The sequence below is a fragment of the Rissa tridactyla genome, chromosome 1 (genome assembly GCF_028500815.1).
Source record: "Rissa tridactyla isolate bRisTri1 chromosome 1, bRisTri1.patW.cur.20221130, whole genome shotgun sequence".
Classification (NCBI taxonomy): Eukaryota; Metazoa; Chordata; class Aves; order Charadriiformes; family Laridae; genus Rissa; species Rissa tridactyla.
Window position 1 is genome coordinate 82,644,766 of NC_071466.1, and position 21,322 is coordinate 82,666,087.

General features: G+C 38.2%; 1 protein-coding gene across 3 annotated transcripts in view; it reads left to right on the forward strand.

The window, feature by feature from the left end:
* The window catches only part of WWC3 (WWC family member 3), a 105,321-nt gene that overhangs the window by 26,070 nt on the left and 57,929 nt on the right, over positions 1-21,322 (forward strand). For all 3 annotated transcript variants that reach the window (XM_054205350.1, XM_054205369.1, XM_054205359.1), the window contains exons 2-4: positions 11,250-11,359; positions 16,216-16,419; positions 19,452-19,528. In XM_054205350.1, the coding sequence (XP_054061325.1) occupies positions 11,250-11,359; positions 16,216-16,419; positions 19,452-19,528 (391 nt within the window). The remainder of the gene's footprint in view (positions 1-11,249; positions 11,360-16,215; positions 16,420-19,451; positions 19,529-21,322) is intronic.

Here is a 21,322-nt window from a genome sequence, read left to right on the forward strand (position 1 = left end):
ACAGCTGTATCTGTAACTTTAAAGGAAAGACAAAGAGTGAGCTGTGGAGAAGAAAACGTAGCAAGGCTGCAAATTGTTGCAGAACTATTGCTTTTTTCCTTAGGTAGTTACTGTGCTTTAAAGAAATTATTTTACTTAGCAAGGGGGTTGTTGCTCCAGTGGTATAAAAGAAGCAAAGGTTTTAGGGAGATCCAGTTTTGTTTTGTTAGATATCCTGATATGTTTGGGAAGAAAAAAAAAAGACACATTAGACACATTTTAAGCACAGTTTTCTTTAATAGGTTTATTTTTAGACCACCTTTAATACCTTAAAGGTAACCATTGACTGTTTTTGTAATACCATGTAAAATATGGTTTACTGAAGCTTTTAAATAAGTAGGTAAATTGAGGATGTCTGTATGTGTATGCTAATGTATACAGTATTCACTAATGACTTGTCCATCGTCACTTCTAGGCAGCTGAAACATGCGCCCATATGTGCTTGACTAAGGGTCTCTAACTCCTGGAAGAGCGGAAAAACCTTAAATAATGAGGTGACTGCTATAGATCACTGCTTGCAAGAAACGGAGTCTGAAACCAAAAGCATCAAAGATCCTGTCAACATATTTCCACTTCAGTTGCTTAGAGCTAAGTTGAGCTTAGTAACTCTTCAGGCAAGTGATTGAAACGGTGCCCTTGGATCATGTGTGTGTATCACATTAGTTGCACTCTTTCGCTCCCATGTAAAGTATTGCTTTAGTAATGTAGTTCAGAAACTTCAGAAGCGAAGCAATCTGGAAAGCCTGCCTTGCAGATGCGTGGCATGGTTTGGGCAGGGCTCTCTGTCTCTCGTCGCAGTTTTCCCCGCTGTGCCCATGGGCACCCACTCCACTGAGTGGAGCTTGGGGCCCGGGCTGTGGCCTTTTACAAGGCACAATTTCTCTGCTGTACAGGCAACGTCAGTGTGTGACAGCACAGTAGCACGTTAGAAGATGTTACGCAGAAATGGTAGAAGAGTCCATAAAACTTTGAGGAATGTGATAATTGAACATGTTTGAGAAATGCCGTATGTGATATTTTTAGGAAAAATACGGGACAAGTATAACACTGTTTTCAAGCAGGCTGGAAGAGAAGGAGGAGCAAGGCTGTTCTGAAAGGTTAAAGGAGAAACTCTTTTCTTGAATTTCTAATATTAGCTGGCAATGTAGACTCCTTTGGGTGTGAGGCATTTGTTTACTGTTTTACCTCACAATTTGTTTTTAATAGGATGTATGTGAAGTCATGGTATGCATATTCTTTTGGCACTTATCTACACATCACTTTGTTCCGAGACTTGAAAAGAATGGTCTCTTGAATATATATTTTTCCAACCATTGTTTTATACTCAGTCCAGTTGCATTTACTTTTTCCTCCCATTGTTTGTCACTTTCTGCTACATTTCTTTAGAAATGGTTTCTGGTAACTTCTAATGTGTTTTCTCTTTTATTAGTATAATACTTATTGGTGGAAATAGTTTCATGAAATGAATTTCAGTAAAATTTAATTGAATATACTCCAAGTATAGTAAGTTTTTGGAGGATTGGGTCTTAAAATATTGTAAAACATAAAATTACTTAAATTTTCACTGGTAGTAGCACTGAGCTTGTTTGTGCACATAGACATGACAGATGTCTGTTTCTAATCTCATGAAACTTCAGTTTACCTCTAGGGGAACACTAATAGTTAAGTATAGTTTGGCTATAGCCTATTCTAAAACATTGTTTCTCCCACACTACAGAAGTATAAAATCACGTTAGCGTTGTGTTCATTGGCATGTTTTCTAGCATGATGGGCCTTCTCAGCGTATGAGAAGGGTTTTCTTTAGTTAATGAGCAGTTGTAGATCACAGAATGTAGTTGCGTATATATCTCAATATTCTGGTGTTAACCTCCATGCGTCTTCGACTTCTTGCCTTCTAGTCAGCCCAAAGATTACTAGTTAACATAAGATTCTCGGTTTTGCTGACTGAGACTTGTCTAAAGGGATTTAAAGCGTTCACAAGTGTTTTATAATACTTTCTTTATTGAAGAATGTAAGTTAAGCCTCTGTCATTTGACACTTTTATTGATTTGTCCAAATACCATTAATTGCGTGTGTGTATATATGTACATACACATATATAGACATATATATATTTAGTTATTTCCAATCTGTCTAGTTGGTAAAGAAGAATGATAAATTTAAGGTGGGGGGGAGGCCTTTGGCAGTGCAGAGCTAACTATTACAGATGTACAGAAACTTGAATTACCAATGGCTGTTAGAAGGCTTTAGAAAAATCTCTGCCATAATGTTTGGGATAATCATATAGACTTCAAAATTTTGAAGAAAAGTTTAGTCTAGCAAGGTCAGACTTCAGGGTAGCAAGCTAGTCAGCAAGTGCTGGCATAATCTTTCTGGATATAGGGTATGTAAGGTTAGTGAGAGAATACAGTAGATGGGAGCTTTGCCCTGTTGCTTTTTTACTACGCCAGAGATAGCCAAGATACCTTAATAAACTAGAAATGAAAGAGGCAATGTAATAGTGAGGATGTGCTAATCTTTTTTGATACAAAATTGAAGTGATCTTGCAAGAGTCTGCAGGAAGCACTCCACTGCATGATATTGTCTTTCAGCATTTAAGACCGTTTTACTTACTTGTTATTGAGATGTAAAGCTTCTTTTGATGCCTCCTTTTCTTCTAACATGTAGAACTTCATGAACTTGAATTTGGGAGTTTTATGTCCCATTTTTGTTCCTCCTTGTCTGCTGCGGACCTCCCTTTTCCTGTCTGCCTCATTTTCTTCCTGCTTTAGTCTCCTCCCGTTATTCTTGTTCATGTCCAAAGGGCTTATTAATATGAACTTGTGGGTAAGGTCTCGCAGATGCACCATTTCACCCTTTCTCAGATGACTTCCATTAGGAAAGTCCAGGTGTTTCCTCCTCATCTGGTAGTTGCATACAGAAGTTGTGACCAGCAGTCAGAAGAGAACAATTTTGTGTGTGTATGCATACGCTTACACACAAGCGCGTATACTGTCCTCTGTGTAAGGGTGTAGCAACTCATCACCTCTCCCAGTGAGTCTTCTACAACGGCTTAGTTAACTGCTGGGCAGGATTATGGCCAAGTAAGCAAGTCAGAAATTTGAGTTCTCAGACCAGAAGAGTCGTTACAAAACTAAGGATACAACTGCCAAGCAGTTTGCTGGATGGAACTGAACACAGAAATAGGCTTTAATGTGTACTGAGGGTGTAGAAATCTGACAGCTGGGTGACTTGCTGTTCTCCAGCAGAAGTTTGCAGAGTTGTGGTTTGCAGGATGGAAAAAATAAACAGGTAACTGCAGGGCTGGCCTTTACTAACTAGGACCTTAATTACCAATAGCATGTAGTTGGAAAACCCTGTTATTCACAGAAATCCGTGGAAAAGTTATAAATTATTCAGAACTGAGAAAACTACAATACTGCTTTACTTGCCTGCTCTAAAGCTGTGCTGTGTCTGGACAGGTGTGGAGTTGTGTTCTTACACAGGTGGAAGAATTCAGCTTGCTTCTCAGATTCTGAAGTTCCCCATTAAATTTTCCTTATCTTTTGGTTTAGGCTTTTGATTTTTATCTGTTTGGGTTTTTTTTTTTTTTTTTTTTACTTCTCTCACAATATGCAAGTCCTTGTAAATCTTGTAAATATTTAGAGATTTTGAGTAACAAAGGCAGCTTTATTAGGATTGGCAAAAGAAGAGTCGTAAATATCTTGTGTGTTACTGGTTCTAGCTAAGAACATATGCAACAGGAAGGTCCAATTTGACATCAGTTTAATAAGACTGTAGTCTCGTAATCTTTTCCCCTTAACTGTCTTAACTGCTGCATATTGCTGCTGTCCTCTTATGGCTTCTTCCCAGCCGCTATATGTAATTTTGTCCGTTTTCTGGTCTAGATGTCAAGTCACCTGCTGCCCAGACTGCCTGCCTTCAGCCAACCCCTCCGGCGATTGCCTCTGCCCTGATGCTAATCTTAGGTTCTGGCTGGTGGCTTTGTACGCTTGCCTGTAACTTCTGGCTATCTGTGCATACGCAAACAAAACATATTTTAAAGCGCTCATGGACAGACTTACTTAACCCTCTGCCCCCATTTTTTTTATTGTTTACCCTCTGTAGAAAAAGAATAATTAGTAGAAACAAAAGCAGTTGTCTTAAGCACTGACTTTTAACCTGGCTATGATTTTTGAAGGAGGAATTTTGGTCATCTTGATGAAATGTGGGTATATTTTCAGCAAGAATTTCCCATAATATTTGTGTTCCAAATTTGGATATGGATCATAGCTGCTGTTAAGAAATGGATAGCTGCTTGGAAGACTTGGCTGCTTATGTGGAACTGTTTCAGCAGTTCCTGAGCAGCCAGACAAGTTAAGTGAGAGCTGCAATTGGACATAGCATTTTATTTTATGTTTCAACATACTAAGCCAATATTTCTTAGCTGTTCTGGTTTTTGGGAGTATGATAAAGGATAAAAACAAAATTATATTATTTCTCTGTTATTGCTTGTTAGTAAATGTTTATTGTTTCTAGAATAGTGAAAGGTTAGAGGGTGGCCTCAGGGACATTTCTTGTAGGTGTTTGCAGGCAATGTGAACTTCTGTTACTTCTTCTAAGTCTACAGATCATACAAGTTATCTCATACATGTAGCTTCACGTACATTTTGCATCACAAAATCTACTTGTTCAGGCTTTTCATGGCCATCTGCCCTATTAGCATGACATGTAGCAGCAAATATGTTGCGTATGATGAACAGTTTTCATCTAATACGTTATAATACCCTGCCCATCAGAAAAGTGTTAGTGAGATTTTAAAAAAAATGTAAAGGGACTGCCTAGCATGAAAAAGTGAATTCTTTTTGGTTTGGAGTCAATTGATTCAATGCAGAGCACAACACAGGATGTGATGATCTGAAACGCGCTATCTGCTGAGTTTTTATAACATTATTTCCATCTTTCCTGAATGCTTTTCTTCAGCACGAGGTCACAAGAGAGGTAGACAGCTGATGCCACTCACTTTTCTTGACCCACGTAAGCTCAGGTAGCTGTAACGCAAAGGTCAATTATGGACTGAGAATAAGGTGTCTGATGAAGTTACTGTCTGTGCTGCCCTGTTGCACAGATGTTAGAGCTGCTTTTTAACCAGCTCCTTAAGCACTGTAGTTTACAGAGTGGGCTTAAAAGCAACTGCCACCAGCTTGTTTGACGTGCTGTAAACAGTGGCAAACCATGGCTCAGGAGGTGCTGATCAACAAATAAATATTTGTGGGAGTGATGTGCTTCTCAGCTGCTTTAGCATAGGTAGTCCAGGTTTGCGATACCAAGTGTTAAAGGCAGTTAACACTTGTTTCCACTAAAAAAAACAACCAACCAACCAAAACCAAACAAAAAACCCACTAAAAATTGCTCGATAATGAACACACGTTTTTCTCCATGCTTAAAGATGTTGATTCATTACTGTAGTTGCCTAATGCCATCTGGTGCATGCCGTTTTGCACATTGATGTATGCTGTGTTGGCCTATGTTACTGTAAAATTAATTGAAGCAAATACATTGATTTGATGCTGTTAGTGCTCTTTCCTGTGCTTATTTGGAGTTGTTTTAAAAAAAGAATGAAAATTACTGCAAAATACAGTGTGGTCTTCAAAACACTGAATTTGAAATGACCTTTAGAAGAGCTGGTGCTGTTATTTCCTTGCTGTAGGGTAGCACATTATTTCTAAGGGAAACGTATCCCAGCGATGACTCTGAATACAAGTTACCTTCTTTAAGTCTTTGTTCTGAGCACAGAATCTCATTTGTGCAAGTTTCTGTCCGGCCATCTGTATTGTGGATTTATTTTAATGAAGGATTACGTAGATGTTCAGTAACGTTACTTTATTCAGAAGTCGAGGTTAAACTATGCTGTAAAATGAAGACAGATCATTGGATTAAGAAAAAAGTTATACAGGAATTTTATCTTGAAAATGTATGTACAGTTTGGTGAATTTGTTGTGCTTTTGACTAAGCAGTCAGTATGTAGTTTGCCAAACTTCATTTCAAAATCCAGCCTTTTTTTATGACTTGGCTACTTGAGAAGAGCTGAATCCATAATAGAGGCTGGCCAGTGAGGAAAACCATGGTGTACTCCAGAGTGCTCTAACGGCGGGTCTGGACTTTGTGGTGGCCTTTGCTGCAAACAGCGCGTGCCTGGCTGGTGTGTGCTGCCACGGGGTGCGGGGAGCCACTGGTCACGGCAGAGCAAACAACACCAGAGCAAAAGTCAGGGAGGGGAAAAAAACCCACCAAAACAAACAAAGAAAATCAAACCAAATCACTCGAGATCAACAAAACGGTCCCAACTGGTGAATTATAATTATTAGTGAATATTAATGGTCTGGAAGGGGAAGTTGGTGGAGGGTGTGGGGCTGTTCCTGAACCGTGTAGGAAGCTCCTTGCTCCAGCAGCTGGGCAGTGTGCGTGGGGCCTGTCCCTGCCCTGCTTGGTGGGGTTGGGAGGCTGTGGCCGCTGAGGAGGGGATGCTTTCTTCAGGGCAGCCTGCTTGGAGGAGCTGGGTGGGTTGGGGCTGCTGGTGGGTCGTGGCACAGCTGAGTGGCCACAGACCCTTCACAGAGAAGGTCCTGCAGGCTCGGAGTGCACTGCTGCCCAGGCCCGGGCTGCAGATTTAAGAGAATGTTTCTCCTAGTTGTCTGTTGAGGAGCACCGAATTTTATTAGACATTTTCTGCCTCTGCTGTTGGACCAAGCCAAAATCAGGAGCAAAACCAGAAGCACTTTGGGCAGTTTGCATCCTTCCCCCTGTCTCCCTTACAAATGGTGACTTTTCTTTAGAAATTGGTGTTTCTTTTTCATAATGAGCCCTTGTGGTTAGTGCTTTCCTCTTAATCTAGGCCCACCTTTGAAGACAAGGTGACCCTGGATGTAATTTAGGCATCTAGACGTTGTCTGAGAGATGGCAGCTAGTTTACAGGGGTGTTTCTACTTCGGAAACACCTTTTCGATTTCCTGTTCAAGATCTTGAAAAAACAGACTCTGTTTGTCTTAATTTAGTTCCTCCCAGGGGAAGTTTTGCTCAATTAGACCTAGGGATTTCAAGCAGCCAGGGCCCTCTGATGTGGCATCAGGGCCATAGGAAGACTGAGGATCTTATCTAATATTTTCTGATGCCTTGTTTTTTTAGTGATCTGGTTCTGTTTTTGAAAATCCATGACAATGAAATTCCTGCCCCACGGTATTGGTCAAATTGTGTTTTGGGAGAGTTGAAGTGTGCATTTTCTTAGAACCCAGGAATGTTCCTTTATTACCTAAAGGTTGAGTTTTTTGTGGGTTCTTTGGGGATTAGAATTAGATTCTGTTACCAAAGTATACTAAAGCTGAGAGCAGTTTTGCAGTAATTTGTCTAAAATGGTGTTTGGCCATTGCCTCTTGCTTTTCTTTTTTTTTAATTTGCATTGTCTTCTTTCCTTCCCACCCACTCCCACCATGAACTGATGCATTCAAGAAATATCTGTTGCTGCTGCCTATTCAGAAAGTTATAGTAATGTATTCTGGAATCCTTCTGTGTATGTGTAGTGGCTAAAGATATTAAATATATAGACAAGGAGAAGGAAAAATACCTCTTAGAAACAGTTTTATTCAACTGTTTGGTTTTATTTTGTAGTTTGATTTTGATATTCTGCCTGTTTAGCTTTATAATTGATGCAGAGAAAATATTAATAAAACTTGGCTTTTCAGATATGTCTGGTTTACTGTGTGCAAATACTAGACATCCATTTCTTCTTAACAAAAACATTTAATTTGGGCAGAGTTAGAGGTGACAGGTGTGTGATAATGCTCAAAGATTTTTCTCTCAGCTTGGTGTGCAGGATTTCGGGTGTTGAAGCTTTCTTATGTGTTTCTGTATTTGCTTTTGAAGGGTTTCAGTGTCACAAAAGTCTGGGTGCCTAATGACTGAAGAGCATCATTATTTTTGGAAAGGATAAACGTTTTGAGATAATGAAGAATCAGCAAATCAGTTAATCCGAAGTTATGGTTGGCTCTTTGATATATGCAAAATTGGCCCCTGTGGAAGGCTGTCACTTGTACCTGGGCTGTGGATCCTGTGGCCGCAACCAGTTAATGTTGTAAACTGGTCCCAGAGGAATTCTGCCTTCAGCTGGAAGTTCAGAACCTTCTTATTAGTGTCTACCTGTTGTTGGGGGGGGGACAGGAGCTGGTCACTGGTGACAGATGAAGTGTCTTTGTAACTCTTTACTACTGTGAATAGCATAGTTCAGGGCAGCCCAGGGCAGCATTTTTATTCTGTCTTTGTAATGCTTCAAAAAGTTTTTTGTCTTTATTTTAATACTTTGAAATGTTTTAACAGATGTACTCGCAACTTGTACAATGCTTTATATAGAAGCAGAAAAGACCTGTCCTATTTTACAGTGCTTAAGCTAATTAAAAAAAAACAGAGGGTAAAGCACCATTTCCAGAAGATACTCAATTTCAGCAGTCAACTGCTGTAATTTGTGGCTGACCTCCAATATCCATATCTGCATCTGTTCCGTTTTGTCTTTATTATTCTGGAAACCTTTAGTTTCCTTAACCGGAAAAAAAATAATCTTGTCCCCAGAGTTGTGCTGGTTAAACGAGAAATGTATTTTTTCAGTTGACTTAGTTAACTCAGTGCAAAACACAGGGACAAACTTCCAATTCTTACTTTAAGCTTTGCATGTTTTGACCTAGGTGAATTAAATGAAGGAGGTTCATGCTACATAGATATAAAGGTGACTGAATCAAGAATCAATGTGACGTTAACGCTTTGTCTGAAGGGAATCCAATTTGGAGCAACTTTGAATGTAGTTTAAAATGAGCGGCATCAAGTTAATAATGGTCTGAATATCTGGAAGACAGCTTTTTATGTGTTCTTTTTCTTACAAGGTTTCCTTCAAAACCATTAATTAAACTGTTGATGCGTGCTTTATGACATTGGAATGAAGACTGGTTAGACCAGGTGCATTGGCTTTCTTCAGTCTCCCTTTTCCAGAAAGCGAGCGTTGTCCTTGTCCTGGAAGTCTGAGCCCTGGTGGGATCACGGAGAGCATTGAATTAAAGTTCTTGGAGTGTGAAAGGTTGAAGTATCATGTGCTAGCTTTACTTACGAATAAAGGGTGAGGGTGTGTTTGTATAACAGGCGAGCATGTCTCATAACTCATTCCAAAGAAAATCTTGTCTATAGTGTGGTAATTTAGGAGCCGATGTCTAGACTACTTTGGGAAATTGTAAACATGATGTCTTTAGAACAAAACCATGAGAGTTCACGAAAAAATGCTGTACGTTATATTTTTAATATTTGACTGAATTCCAGGGAGATCAGCAGTATTTTGGCAATATTTGGTCTGCCTGACTGCTAGATGAATTACTGAAAGAATGCATATGCCAGTCCATAGTAACACTTTCTTTCTTGAATACAGCAGCTTTGGATTTGCGTGATTATATGATGTATTTCATGTATGTATTTGTTAGTAATGGAAACTTTTTACTTTAACTAGTGGTGCACAAGTTTATGTACATCTTCATCTTATTAAACTGTTTATACATGTTTGAGAATCCATAACATATGATGAAGCTCTTTATTATTTTACCTAAATGACTTGATCTTTGTACTGTTGTACAGAGCTATTCAAACCATACATTTAAGCAGGTGAGGAATTTCTTTTTTTTTTTTAATTCTACTACAGTTCAATGTCAAGAATACTAAAGTAGTTTTAGAAGGCAGGTAAATGCAGTCTTTCTGTTTGCTGTGTGTGAGGTTTTGTGCTTTTTGTTAGTGGTTGAATGCTGCGCTTACTGGGCCATTGGAATAGCTAGAATGTGGCTGTAGTAGTATTTCCGTCATTTGAAGTTGTTACCATTGAATTCTTCTGGTCAGCTTTGTTTTGGGGTGGGGAAGGACTTCTGGTTCGAAGACAGACATGTTTTAGTTCAGACAAAGTTATTGGCTTATTACAGGCATTATCAGATGAAGTGCAATTACCAGTCCCAATGATCTCTCTATTTTGCAGTGTATTTGTAAGTGTAGCCCAAATCTGGTGTCAGGAAACGTTAATGGGGTATTATAACATACGAACGGAATTTCCATTTTATGCCAAACAGTATTATGCCATAGGTTATGCTCAACCTAAGTCAGTCCCTAAATTAATACACGTATTTAATCTTCGCAAAGCTGTCATCATTCTGGGTATTAGAAATGCCTCAACAAATAAACGTTGAAGGTGTTGGACCTATATCTCATGTATAATTGAAATTACTATATTAATTGCTTTTCTGTAAAGGAATTTTATGGCAGCTTTTAGAGGAAAACATTATCTTAAGGGTGAAGTAACGATAAAAGTGATGATTTGGGAAATAGATTTGATTGAACTGAACGTTAAGGATTTTTTTATTTGCATCTTTGTTCTTCCTAGGTTTTTATATATACCTTGATGTTCTAGAGCAGTGTCGGTTTAAAGTCTTTCCGTAGAATTTATAACCAAGTATTTTCAACATTTCTTACGATACTGAAATTGCTGTTTTGGTTTTCTATTACCCACCAGTCTATCAAGAGTTTGCCTAGCAAAGGGTGTGATATTTTAAGCTGCTAGATAGTAATGCTGTTACTTATTAGTTACTATTTATGCTCTAATGGCTTCAGAATTCTTGAGAGACATTTGTTTGTCTCCTTTTTGAGGGAGAGGAAGTAATTTGAATGGGTCTGGACCAAGAGAATATCATTAATAGTTGGACATGTATAATGGAAAAGAGGAAAAATCTATTATATAGTGCCTTCTTGAATTGTATTTCATCTTTTTAAGGACAAAAAAATTACACTCCTTTGACACCTTGAGGAAGTTAAAGCCTGTAAAGCTTCTAGTAATTTTTAGCAGTGGTGAACTCCAGCTTCACATTTGTGTTCTTTGCAATATGGGAGAAAAACTGGTAGGACTGCATGCCATTGTAATTAAACTGTTAAACATAGAAACTTGAAGGGAGAAGCTTGTCGTACCTGCTTGGGGAGTATCTGTCAGCATATTTAAATGAAATTTTATTTTGAAACTGTATGTTTGTAATTATTAGCGCATTCCTAAGCAGCATAACTAGTTCATGATTAAATGATGGGAGGTATCTTCAAAACATGTAATAACATTCATTGCACTGTAAACGCTGCACCTTTTGTATTTATTTGTATTATTTTTCTTTTTACAGGATTACAAAGCCATTGACATTTGCTGACTGTGTCGGTGATGAGCTTCCTTTAGGATGGGAAACTGTTTACGATCAACAGATAGGAGTTTATTATATGGACCACATAAATCGTGAGTAGATGTATGATTATTTTGAGGACTCCTAGCAAGCTGATGTTAACTGATGGCAATAACTTTGTTTCCGATACCATTTATACACCTCATGCTACAGTGAGAAAATGCATGCAAGTAATTTCTTTCAGTAACTGTTTTCTCATAATTCAAAGAGGGGCAAAATCATTCATTTGTAAAGAATTTTACAGCCTATGATTTAGTTTTAGTGTATAAAACTATTTTGTTTTTCTTTGTCATACTGTGGAGTATTGGTAATTTTGTTGGTTTTATTTGTCGTGTCAATTACGAAGATTTTCATGCTATACTCTTTTATTTCCTATTTTTCCAGTTATCCATAGTTCACTCTTTTATTTTGAAAAACAAAATGCATTCTGAGAGAAAAGTGCTGATTTTTACTCTGGAGCACTATGAAATACAATAATCTCATCCTCTCAAGTAATGTATGTCTTATACTTTCATACAGTACAAAGTGCTATCACAAAGACAACAGATGTCCCTTTTGGAAACTGAAGGAGAAATTTCCAGCGTTTTCCCTTTTGGGCTATTGCTGAGCTTTGTATCGCCCCTGTCTGGCACTTTTGCCAGTTCTGCTTTTTAAAAAAAAGTCTTATCTTTACAGCTTTGTACTACTGCTGCTGTTACTGTTGTGCTGCTATCATTAAGCTTCTTATCATCAATGAGTGAATGCTTCCAATATTGTGGGAATTGGCAGTTGGCGGGGAGGGAGAAAAAGAAGAAAGTAGTTATATGGGCTATCACAGCAATGGGTAAATAGCATAATCTCCAAAAACAAACTCAATACTATCTACTTGAAATCTAGTCAATTAAAAAATAAAAGTGTAGAAATAGTTTTTTGGCTTCCTGCCATCATTGGAATTACTTGTGTACTGTGGTTTCACAATTACTTATTTAAAAAAAAAAAAAAGAAAACAAAAAAACCCAAAACCCAAAAAAACCAGAATAACAAATGTTCCCGTGATGATGTTTGACCCACATAGGCACTTGTTTGTTGTGAAATTAACAAAGATCACAAATTAAATAATAAACTTTAAAGAGCTGTTAATGCCCTGATCACCAGGATAGATAGCTGAGACAATTGAGAGGCAATAAATACAGACTGTTAGGTAATTCTTACAATAACTCTGTTTAAAAGAAGCAGTAGCTTAATGATTGCTGGTTAAACTGTCATGGTAACTTTAGTTAATGTTGAAGTTTAATAAACAGTGAGGTTTACATCAGAGTACAGTAATGGAGTGCACTTGCACCAACATATGTACATGTGCATGAATGCACATATTAAAAAAAAAAAATACAAACAAGGATACTGGCAACTCGTCTTTTTTTTCCTTGAATTTTGTCAAAGGCTTTAGGAGTCCCTGTAGATAATGGGTAGAGCATGAACTCCCATTGCAGTGTTTTGACTCAAAAAGCTGCTAAAGCATCCTACCGATAGGCATCTTTGATAGGAATAACAATCCCCGTCATATGGAGAAAAAAAATCACTCCCTTTTGCTTTTCAGACTTTGTTATTAGCTCCTTTACCACAGACATCAAGTTTGCACTTACAGAAAGGATATTAATCATTGTAGGCATGTCAGATCTGGCTTGCATTTTTTTCTCTGCAATTGAGAGCAAAAACTGTAGAAGAGTCTTTTGCAGAGAGAAACTGAATTCCCAAATGCTCAATGGGAAGGCACAGAAAGAGAAGATTAATATAAATGAGTCTGGGAAAGTAAAGCTAATCATATTAGGAATTAAATAAAGGTAATATATGAACAGAGAGATAGAAACTTCATAGGGCCAGTGCTGAACTGAGTGAAAGGAATCATTCTGCAATGAACAAGGTTGCAAAATTTGTCTCTTTCATGATAACTAATTACTTGCAGCCCACAGATATTATCCTCAATGGTAATTCAACCGTCACAGCAAAATGGGTTTGTCACCCTCAGGCTAATACAGTGCTTGCATATACAAGCAAGATTTATATTCAGAGGGAAGACAGAGTTGATATTATTGCTGGATAATCATTATTCAAAAACTAGTACGATACTCGGTCCAATTTTAAACTGTGGACAACAAAGGTACCAATCAAGACTGCATTAACCTCTTTTGTAGAAGTGAGAGCTAATGAGTTGACAATCATGTGCATCATGAGATGTTGTCAGGCAAGTGGCAGAGGTGGCGTAGGAAACGAAGAAATATTTTTCTGAAATGAGTCCCTTACATTATATTCCGAACTATGTCAAAAATACTCGGAAAGGCAACCTCCACGTGAAAACATTCAGACTGGCCTTTGTGGCTGGCTGGGTTAAATGCTTTGTACAGCATTGGAGTTCTGTGTTAATTGACAAAACAGAAGTGCTTCGGTTTCAAGAAACACTGTGAGAAAATGCAAGGGGTAATTCAAAGGCAGTCTTTCTGAAGTTATGCTTACCAGGGACCTCTCATGCTTTGTGCACTGTCTCAAGCTTTTTGTCCTTGCATCTTTTAAAAGAAAACAGTAATACGTCTGATTTTTCCAAGCCTCTCGCTATGTTTGTTTACCCAGAAAGTAATAAAAAAGATTTCTAGGCAATAACTTTCCATTTATATTGAAAAACCCCAGGAACAGAGGAATCTTCTGTAAATCTCAATGGTGCTTCCAACCCTGATCTCCATCTTGTTCTGTAAATTCAGTACTTTGTTGACACCCTTACTAAGCTGCTCTTGGCTTTTGTCCAACCATTGCTTAAAAACCTTGGCGGCTGCCAGCCACAGAATTCCTTTCCCTCCTCCTCAGAGTCTTGGGAGCCTTTGAAGTCTCCTTTAACCAGTTGGGCATTCCCCAGTGAGGGAATAATATATTCTCTGCATTTGTCTGGGGCTGTTCTTATATTACTGTAGTTTTGTGTTTTTTTGTTTTTTTGTTTTTTTTTAATTGGTTATAAAGAAATGAAGGAAGTGAGTTTTATCATACAATGTAGCTCTAGTTTTGTTCTTACATGGCAAACTTATGTAGAAATCCAGGGCAAAGTGAAGCCTTTGTACTTTGTAAAACAGAAAAGGACATCACTACTGTACTGAAGAAGTTTTCTGCCTCAGAAGAATGCTGCTAACTTTTGAGAAGGCTTCTGAGATAATTTAAGAAGAGATGCAGTGTTCTGTAGTATAGGACCTCAGAAGCTTAATGTGTGATGCAGTGTAACATTTTAGCCCTGGCTGTTTATTGAGATTAGAATTATTAATTTCCTATTCAAAAAGAGACACTTACTGGGACCCAGTTTTTCTGTCTCTTAAATATTTATTAATTTCTGCATAGTTTCCATAGAGGATTAGCAGTTTTAGGAATATTAAATTTGCACAGATTTCAGGAATACTTAAAGACAGATGAGGTGGCACTGCAAATTATCGTGCCCTCAATAAAGGATGGGCTGCGATGTGAATTCTGTTTTCTTCTGCTTGCCCTGCATGCAGAGCAGGATTTATGGAGACTGGAACAAGCCACAGGACATCCTGTCCTGGGTTGCAGAGGCAGTTTGGAGGCATTGGAGCCAGAAGGTGCTGCTGGGAATCCAAGGACCCTGGGATGTGGGGGGAGATTGCAGAACTATAGGCACGATCTTTATATTGTTGCAATGTGAGGAGCTGTGGGGAGAGAAAACTTACAGCTGTTGAGAGAGAAGGTTATTAGGAACCTAATATACAGATCTGTTGGAAGTACTGTTCATAGATGAGCATCATGTTTTTGTTTATATACTCTTCAGATGGCTCTCAAATAGTAGAGCTGCTAGCATGACCTTGACACCGTGAGAGTTCTTAATATGCTGGGCTCAGTCTTTTAGAGTTTCTTATTTCATCGCTGGCACCAATATACTGAATTATGTACACAAGATCAATACAAACCATCACTGGCTTTCATCTCTTGTGAGAAACAAAGTTTGGAAAAAATGACTAGGTGCTTACCTCCTGGCTCTGCTGCAGGTTCTGCCACTGCGTTGAACGCTGACGTTGCATCTGCAGTAACTTCTTACCAATAAAGCCTCAGTCACCAGAAATTAACATTCACACAAGACTTTATGTGGACATCCTCATGTAAAACATATTCACTAGCTTGAGCATTACCACAAAAAGAAGACAAATGAACCAATAATTTTTTAGGATTTTAATGCATGTGTCCTCCTTAAAGTGTCTTTGAAACTGCAAAGAGATTGTGCTACGGTCATAACTTTGTGAATCAGTATATACGGGAAAGATTTTGTGCTGGAAACCTATTTTGGATTTGTGTTAGAATATGAACTGTTCTAAAACCTGGAAAGGGGAAGCATGAGAGTGCTGTTTCTTAAGGCAAAAAAAGAAGCAATTTAAATTCTCTTATGGATTTGAGATTAAAATGATAACTTTTCTGTTGTGTGACCTTAGTCTTCTTAATTACACAGGTGTAGTCACTGACCTTTCAGGATGTTATACTTGTGAAGTTGTATGTAGTATCTTAAGGTTATTCCAACCATTTATAGAGTTATGGGTTAAACATTGCAATATCTGTCACTCACCTACGTGGTTCTGAGCTTTTAGGTAGTTCTCAGACTTTTCAAGTTGGCTCCAAGGGAAGGTTAGAGCCAAAACACTGTTTTCTTTGGGTTTGCTCTAGTTTGTAAAGAAAAGAATCAAATTTAAATGCCTTTTATATTTGAAAGGGCTTTTCCTATTCTTCCACTCTGTATGCTTCCTTCTTCTTGTCCAGGCTGGAGTGATTTTGAGCACTGTACACTACAGTGTGTTAGGTGTGCTAGTTGAGAACAGATCTTAACAAAATAATTTGTACTTTGTGAGATAAAGTGTCTTACGAATTATTTTTTTCACGCTTTTCTCCTTAGAGCTCACACAAATTGAGGACCCAAGGGAGCAATGGAGAAGGGAGCAGGAACGGATGCTAAAGGAATATTTAGTAGTTGCCCAGGAGGCACTCAATGCCAAGAAAGAGATTTATCAAATAAAGCAGCAGCGTTTTGAACTAGCCCAAGAAGAATATCAACAACTGCACAAAATGTGTGAGGATGACAGCCGTTCTTATGCCAGCTGTGAGTTTCCTAGTCTTTTCTCGATTTGCCCACCTGCCTCTCAACATGTGGTGTAAGAAATAGTGTGAAGTGTTTCCATCACCCAGTTCTCTTTTGAATGAAAATCCTGACTACAGAAGTGATGCGCTCTGCTTTGACTCTGCTATTCAGGGACTTCCATTTCCTGTTAGGTCTATTAGAATACGCCTTTTTGACATTAGACAGGGATACATCCCAGCTAGCATCTCTAGCCATCTTAGAGCTAGCCGTAGTGATGCTTTGTGCAAGGCAACAAAGACAAAACTGAATGTTGCTGGACCAGCCATCTACTTGCACTCTTAAATGTGTAGATTATTTGACCCTCAACATGGGGGGAACCATCAGATTAGGGGAAGCCTTCTGCGGATCCGTGGTTGGTTTGTCAACTTTATAAAGAGTTAGGGACAAGGTGTTGTGGTCAAGAGTATCTCTGACCACAAAGTAGGATGTGGAGTTTCATTAGTGCACCTCATTCTTGAATGCCAGCCTCTGATCCTAATGCTGGTGGTGCACGTTGTAGAGCCTTGATTTCCTGCCCTTTTGATTCTCCAGGTGTCTCTACTAGCTTGGAGTAGATGATAGACTTTTTCTGAAATCTGAAGTTGCACTGCTGTCATGACTCTTGGCTGATGCAGCAGGAAAAGGTCAAAACAGTCTAGTTCAAAGAAGTATATCAAATGGATATACCCACCAGCCACGTGGAAATGTAGTGGAGTTTCACTGCGCTGGTGGCTTTTCAGTGGATGCCGTGTATACAGCCATTGTTTAACTGCAGGATTTGCTGGTAAATGCCAAGTACGTGATAAATATGGGAAGCTCTGATAAGCCCTTTCTGAAAATGTTCAAGAAACTTGACCGTGGAGGGGGGGTTTAAAACAGACATCTGTATAGAAGCGTTTAGCTACTGATCCAGTAGTATTTATTAATCCAAGGTAATTAATACGTATGCCAAAATTCTGAATAAAAGATGTTTTGTAGGGTTGAGGTGTCCCAGATGGTCTTGACCAAGTATCCTTTTACTGTTGAACTGGGGTTATCTCATCTTTTTATTTAGTTTTAAATACATGTGTTCTGTGATTTAGTTTGTGACGTAATCGAACAGTTGTGACTTGTCTTATTTCTCCCTGTTATGTTCAAGTTTCTTAAAAATTAAGAAAGATGAATTTTTTTTTCTTAAGAAAGAAACTTTAAAAAGGAAATTATTGTTTAAAGAGTGTTTACTGTTTAAAGACTTGGAATAGGGTAAAAGATAGTGTCATCAGTGTTTTGTCAGAAAATTTGCAATAGTTCTGTGAGGTATTTTGTTGAATTATTTCAGGTGAATATACGTAAAGAAGCTTCTGTTCAAGATGATAATATACTAGAAAAATATAACCTGTTTTTCATATTTCTAAAGCTCTTGGAAAAGCAAATTGCTTGAAACAGCAACAAAGTATGACTGAAAATGATCGAATTGGAGGTTATCTGTAGTGTGAATGCAAATGCTATGTCAATTGACTTTTATGTTACTGAGTCTTCTGATAGATATACCTGAAAAAACCAAAACTGTGGAATTGATAATATCAAATCTTTTAAATAAAACTTCTCACTTGTCTTGAGGTGAAAAAATATTTAATTTTCTACAGATGCGTTAATATATTTTATATTGGTTTAAGGTCATATGCATCTTTTTTGAGAAAACAGGATGGGCTGATTAGTCAGATGATGTATTAAAAAAAAAAAAAAGAATTAAAATCCCTTTGGGGGATTAATCATGCTGTCAACTCAAGGTTCCCCAAGGCTTCTCCACTTGTTTTTCATAATTCGACTCCTCTGTTCCACTCTGGGATGCTTGCTTCTCCATTTATTGTACAGAAATCTTAGGCTCCTGATGCAAGTGCAATTAGCTGGCCAAAGTTGGGTGCTTATGTTCTTATGTTGTGAATATTCCTGCCTCCACCACCACTCCTTTCAATCTGTTGTGTTAAAAGACCTAAAACTTCAAAAACTGTTTTCCTCCTCTCTGCTTGTGGGTGCTGCCATTGACTCAGTGTCGTGTGCTTATGAGTTGGGAGGTGGTGTGAGCTCAGCAGTTGTGGGTTGGCAGGGAGGTGCCCATGCAGCAGTTTTGTGACTCAGTTGTGATCAGCACAGTTTTTAAAAAAAAAAAAAAAAAAAAAAAAAAAAAATCCATAGAAAATCCTGGATTTAGAGAATTAGTCCAGGCATGACTACTCATTTTGGCAAGTTTCTGCACGCTTGACATGACCTTGGCGTTGCAGTATTCTTTCGAGAGTCGAAAGGCTCAGTGCAATGCAGACACAGATATGGGTTTCAAAGCAGCAGCCTTCAGCTCTACAAAAGGATGGCAGGTCTAACAGCACAACACCATCCGCTCGCATACCAGGAATTTTTCAGTGGGCCATTGCTGCTGTGAATGGCTCACTCAATAAATCATGGTTGGTCTTGCCCAGCCTATCCTCTAGGACCTTTACTTCATCTGCCTGGGCTTTAGCTTGTAATGCCACAGCTTGAAATCATTGCCTGGCTCTAGATATGCTTTTTTAAGAGCTCACTTGCCAGAAGTTGACCTGTATGTCGGTTCCCTTCACTGTTGCTTTAGGAGGCAACTTTTCTCTGTAGTTGATTGAATTTTGTTTTGACAATAGGTTTTTTTACTTTAGTCCCTCTCACACTGTTAATTTAACATACCTAGGAAGCAATTAGCAATTGTTAATGTTACACAAATTGCTTGCATCAGTAGATGTCACCATCCTGTCATGGAAGCTAGTTGCGTTTAGGCAATACACAATGCTGCTATATATAATTCTTGGTGTTGTTCAGGACACGAAAATATTTCAGACAGGCCAAAGGTAATTCTTTAGTTGTACTTTAGCACAGAGGTTCATTTTAAAACCTAATGGCATATAACACAAAGAGTGAATGCAGTGGTCTATTAAATAGTACCACATCTTAACTAGTGTATTAAAAAAGAAAAAAATATTAACGTAAAATGCTGTTTTCCATGTGTTTAGCATTCTCTGGATTTTCAACCAATACCAAGTATGATCCATATCAGATTAAAGCAGAAATAGCCAGCCGTCGTGACAGAGTGAGTAATCTTTTTTCATTCTGTAAAAATATGAATTAAGCATGGGGAAGTGAAGGGAGACTGTGTGTTTTTCTTTCACCTTAGAATTTACACTTGACGTTGCATGCATTTTTGGAAATATAGTAGTAAAATTTACTCTTCTACTCTGACCTATTGTTCTATTAAAAATAAATCTATGTTTACTGCGTTTCAGTGATTATCAAAGTAATGCTTTTTCCATGTTAAAAGCGTAAATATTTTTGTCATGGATGTCAGAGGCAAACTCAGCCAGGCTTTCAGAAGTTGCATTCTCTGTGCGAACTGTCACATGTAGTAAATACGCTGCAGCCAAATTCTTTCTTGATTTAAGTGCAGTTCAAAACCACTGTCTTCATATTTTCCCATTTATCCATTTTCAGTGGGGTTCCATGAATGCTATTGAACTCTAGATTTAGCCATTTATATGGAAATTTGTTCACAATTCAGTAGACATGTTGGCAAAATAGAATTTTTTAGGTCTTATGAGGGGAGGAGAGTTCAAACATTCTGACAGTGATAGGCAGTTCTGTAATAAAAATGTTCCATTTTTATATTTATTTTTAAACTAAAATCATGCTTTTGGTACTGTCTTTGCTGAAGGAAGAATAGTTGACTTCTTGAATTTCTCCCACGCTGCTTTAGCAGAGTTACAGTCTGCATGTTGGTTTCAAGCAAATTGATACAGCAGTCATAAAGAAGTATAAAAAGCAGTTTATAATATTAAGCTCTAGAGCCTATTTCTAAATTGTATGTTTCTTTTTATTAATGAGTAAAGTGGGATTTAGCATGCCAGGCACTCTGCTCACAAAATAAATAAAAAATACTTATCTTTGCAGGATAGTGTTCCATTTTTGTTGTAGTGACTGCTTTTCACATGAGTGCCTCTGAAAATAAATCCCGTTCACCACCCTTCAAAGGCATTTATTCTATCTGTATAAGTTTACTACATGCTGACTAGTGTTTGCTTGTTTTACATACTCTAAGTGTTAGCATATTCTAAACAAGAAAATAAGCCTTATTTATTTAAAAAATATTTAAAGAAAATAAACCAAGTTTTCACTTATGAGACTATTTCTTTCTGTTTCTGCACTTTAAAACATAATGATCTCCTAAGTGCATAGGATAACCTGATCAACCGAATGTGTGCATAGGCATTGAGCTGTTTCAGGTAACAGAATGAAATATGCACTATAAAGTGTGTGTACATGATATTAGTGATGCATTTTTTTCATTTTACTTTTGGTGAGTGTTGAAAGCGTTGGTGTAGGAGTTTTTTGGGAGCTGGTGCGATGAGTTTTGAGGGAAGGGCAAGAACACGTCGGGAAGGAAGGGCCATGCAGGATGGTGGGACTCTGACAGTCCTGGTTTGCATCCCCGGAACTGCTTTGAAGCCCCTTGCTCCTGAACTAGTGCTGACAAAATTAATCTATGCCTGGATATGTAGGATTTTTTTTTTTTTTTACTCTGCTTTTAGTTTTGTCATGTATTGGTGTACATGTGAAAATCAAGAGTGCTCTGGGTAGATTTTAGAAAAGGTACTAAGTTTGATAGCTTGAAAAGAGAGAGCTTTTTTCTTCCATCCCTGCCCCTCTTCAGGCTCTCAGTCCGGTCTTATGTCTCACCACTCCATGCTGAAACACCTCCATTCCCCCGACTCGTCTGTGGTCCTTTGCATCCTTCTCCCCCCATTGCCCTCAGTTATCTGTCAGCTTTGGAGGGCAAGAAGCTATTTCTTTGCGGATCATTCTTGGTGCTGACAGTGCTCTTCTATGTTCT